Source organism: Phalaenopsis equestris, unplaced genomic scaffold (genome assembly GCF_001263595.1).
Source record: "Phalaenopsis equestris unplaced genomic scaffold, ASM126359v1 Scaffold202045, whole genome shotgun sequence".
Classification (NCBI taxonomy): domain Eukaryota; kingdom Viridiplantae; phylum Streptophyta; class Magnoliopsida; order Asparagales; family Orchidaceae; genus Phalaenopsis; species Phalaenopsis equestris.
In genome coordinates, this window is record NW_018221770.1 from 3,699 (window position 1) to 6,064 (window position 2,366).

General features: G+C 41.5%; 1 protein-coding gene across 1 annotated transcript; it reads left to right on the forward strand.

The window, feature by feature from the left end:
• Nucleotides 1-27: 27 nt before the first annotated feature.
• On the forward strand, nucleotides 28-1,602 carry LOC110036058 (probable E3 ubiquitin-protein ligase XBOS33; the record flags this gene model as incomplete). Its single annotated transcript, XM_020740402.1, is given in 8 exon segments — nucleotides 28-177; nucleotides 262-321; nucleotides 457-528; nucleotides 618-802; nucleotides 880-1,040; nucleotides 1,125-1,183; nucleotides 1,278-1,324; nucleotides 1,459-1,602. Coding segments are annotated over 8 exon segments (878 nt in total), but the record flags the coding sequence as incomplete, so codon positions are not given.
• Between the last annotated feature and the right edge of the window lie 764 nt (nucleotides 1,603-2,366).

Sequence of the window (2,366 nt, forward strand, 5' to 3'; positions counted from 1 at the left end):
ATTCGGTGTTTTGCCCGCCCCGCCGGCGCCGGCGATAAGCTGGTAGCGGCTGCTAGGAAGGGTGATGTCGCAGAGGTGGCTGCTCTGCTCGAGTGGAACCCCTGCCTCGCGAGGTACTGCACCTTCGCCGCTCAGAACTCACCTTTACATTACGCCGCCGCAAAGGGGCACGTTGAGGTTCTTTCTTCCTTCGCATTCCACCTCCTTCTTCTTCATTTACTTTTACTTTTCTTCAAGTCTTATGCGAGCATGGTTGATCAGATAGTCACGCTTTTACTGGAGAAGGGCGCTGACGTGAACTCCCGCAACTACTCCGGGCTGGTATTAAAAAAAAAAAAAATCTTAATCTTTTTTTTTTATTTCGTTTTATGATTCAAAATCTAATTCTTTTTTTTTATTTCGTTTTATGATTCAAAATCTAATATGTAGTCTCTCTTTTATGGATTTTCTATGTAGACACCATTGATGCAAGCATGTCGGTATGGCCATTGGGAGATCGTGCAGGTCCTGCTTCTGTTCAGATGCAACGTATGTGAATTCCGTATTTCTCATTCCCGGTTTGATTTAATTTCTGTATTTTCATTTTCGCTTACGGATACGAGTTTCAACTAATTCAGGTTTCGAGGGCTGCGTACTTTAACGGTCAGACGGCGTTGCACTTCGCCGCTGCAGGCGGCTATGTGCGGTGCATCAGGCTACTAGTTGCAGACTTTGTTCCGAGCGCTCCATTCTCAATGACAGATGAAGGGTTGAAGAACATCAAGAGCACTGAATGTTCTTCTGCAGTTGAATTTAATCAATTGTATGCCGCTTTTCAAGAGTTAAATTTTGTCACAGATGTTAAAGTACTGAACTTTTTAGTTTTTAAATTGATTGTAGAGCTCTATCGAGGTTGGTCAACAAGGTGGCTGATGGAGGTTTGACGGCGCTACATGTGGCGGCAGTAAGAGGGCATTTTGATTGCGTTCAGCTGTTGCTTGACTTTAAAGCAAATGTATCCGCAACAACCTTTAATTATTATTCATCCTTTAGAGCCATAGGTATTGGTATCTTAGTGATCAGAATGATTTTAGCAAATTATGTAATTTCAGAACATGATTTTGATTATTCTGAATAATATGCAGGAGCTGGTAGCACTCCTCTTCATTATGCGTCTTTCGGCGGAAATTTTAAGTGTTGCCAGGCAAAGTAACTTTGAGCTTTCTCATGTTCATTGTGTAAAAATTGTTCTGTTTCTGATGAATTTAGGCTTACAGACGAGGCGTTGACTTTTGCAGGTCCTCCTTGCTAGAGGAGCTTGCCGATTGACTCTGAATTCTAATGGGTACTCTTTCGTTTTTCTTCGCCTTGCTTATTGTGTTGATTTTATGCCGCTGTTCTTATTTAAAATTTTCTGCTTGTATGAATCAAATAAAGCTGTTTCATTTTCTTAAAAAAAATCGTTTTTTGTTCTATCAGATGGCTTCCTGTTGATGTGGCTAGGATTTGGGGACGACAACACCTTGTGCCACTGCTGTCACCCAATTCTGAATTGAAATTGCCGTTGTTTACTCCATCAAGCTACTTATCTCTGCCTCTTATGAGCATTCTTAACATAGCAAGGTACAGGAGCATTTACATACATACCACCCAATTCCTTTGCATATATGCACCTAAACTTTACATTTTACATTTATAGCACTCAAATCATTCATATTTGTTGAATCATGATTTGTCTTTGAATCACATCCCATGGAATAGAGTGTAGGGAGGGAGGGAGGGAGGGAGGGAGGGGGAGGGAGGGTTAATATATTTTTTTCACTGCTTTAATGGGGTTTGTGCAAGATATTATAAGTATTTTAAGTACATGAGCTTATTGCTCTACTACTCGCTTGCTCGGCCGGCTGGGCTAGTATGGCTTCGGCTCGATAAGGCCAGTCCAATTAGCCAGGTTGAGTTGGCGTTGTCGGTCGGTTGAGCTTGATTTGTTTGGCTTGAAATGGCTGATTCGATTGACTAGGCTTTGTCGATTGGTTGATCCAGTTTGACTGTAGACTCTTGATCTCGAAATGAAGAGCTTATATCGATAAAATAAGATTAGTCTATTGGGCAGAGGGTGAATCACCGTAATCCAATATGCAGCTTGTTTCTTAGCGAGGAGAGGCTTTGGGATGACTATAAAATTCTGTTGTATTGTCAATTCTTAATCCTTGATAAGGAGCCTCAGGGGTGCCCGTGGGATGTCTGGTGATTTTGACGAATTAGGTCTTTCGTCAAATCGGATCTACTAGAAGGTAGGTTGTTGCCTTCGGTCAGCTTTCTTTCCATGGTTGACTTGAATGCTTATGTGTTTTGTTTTAGTCAAATTGTTTCAAATTCTGATCAAG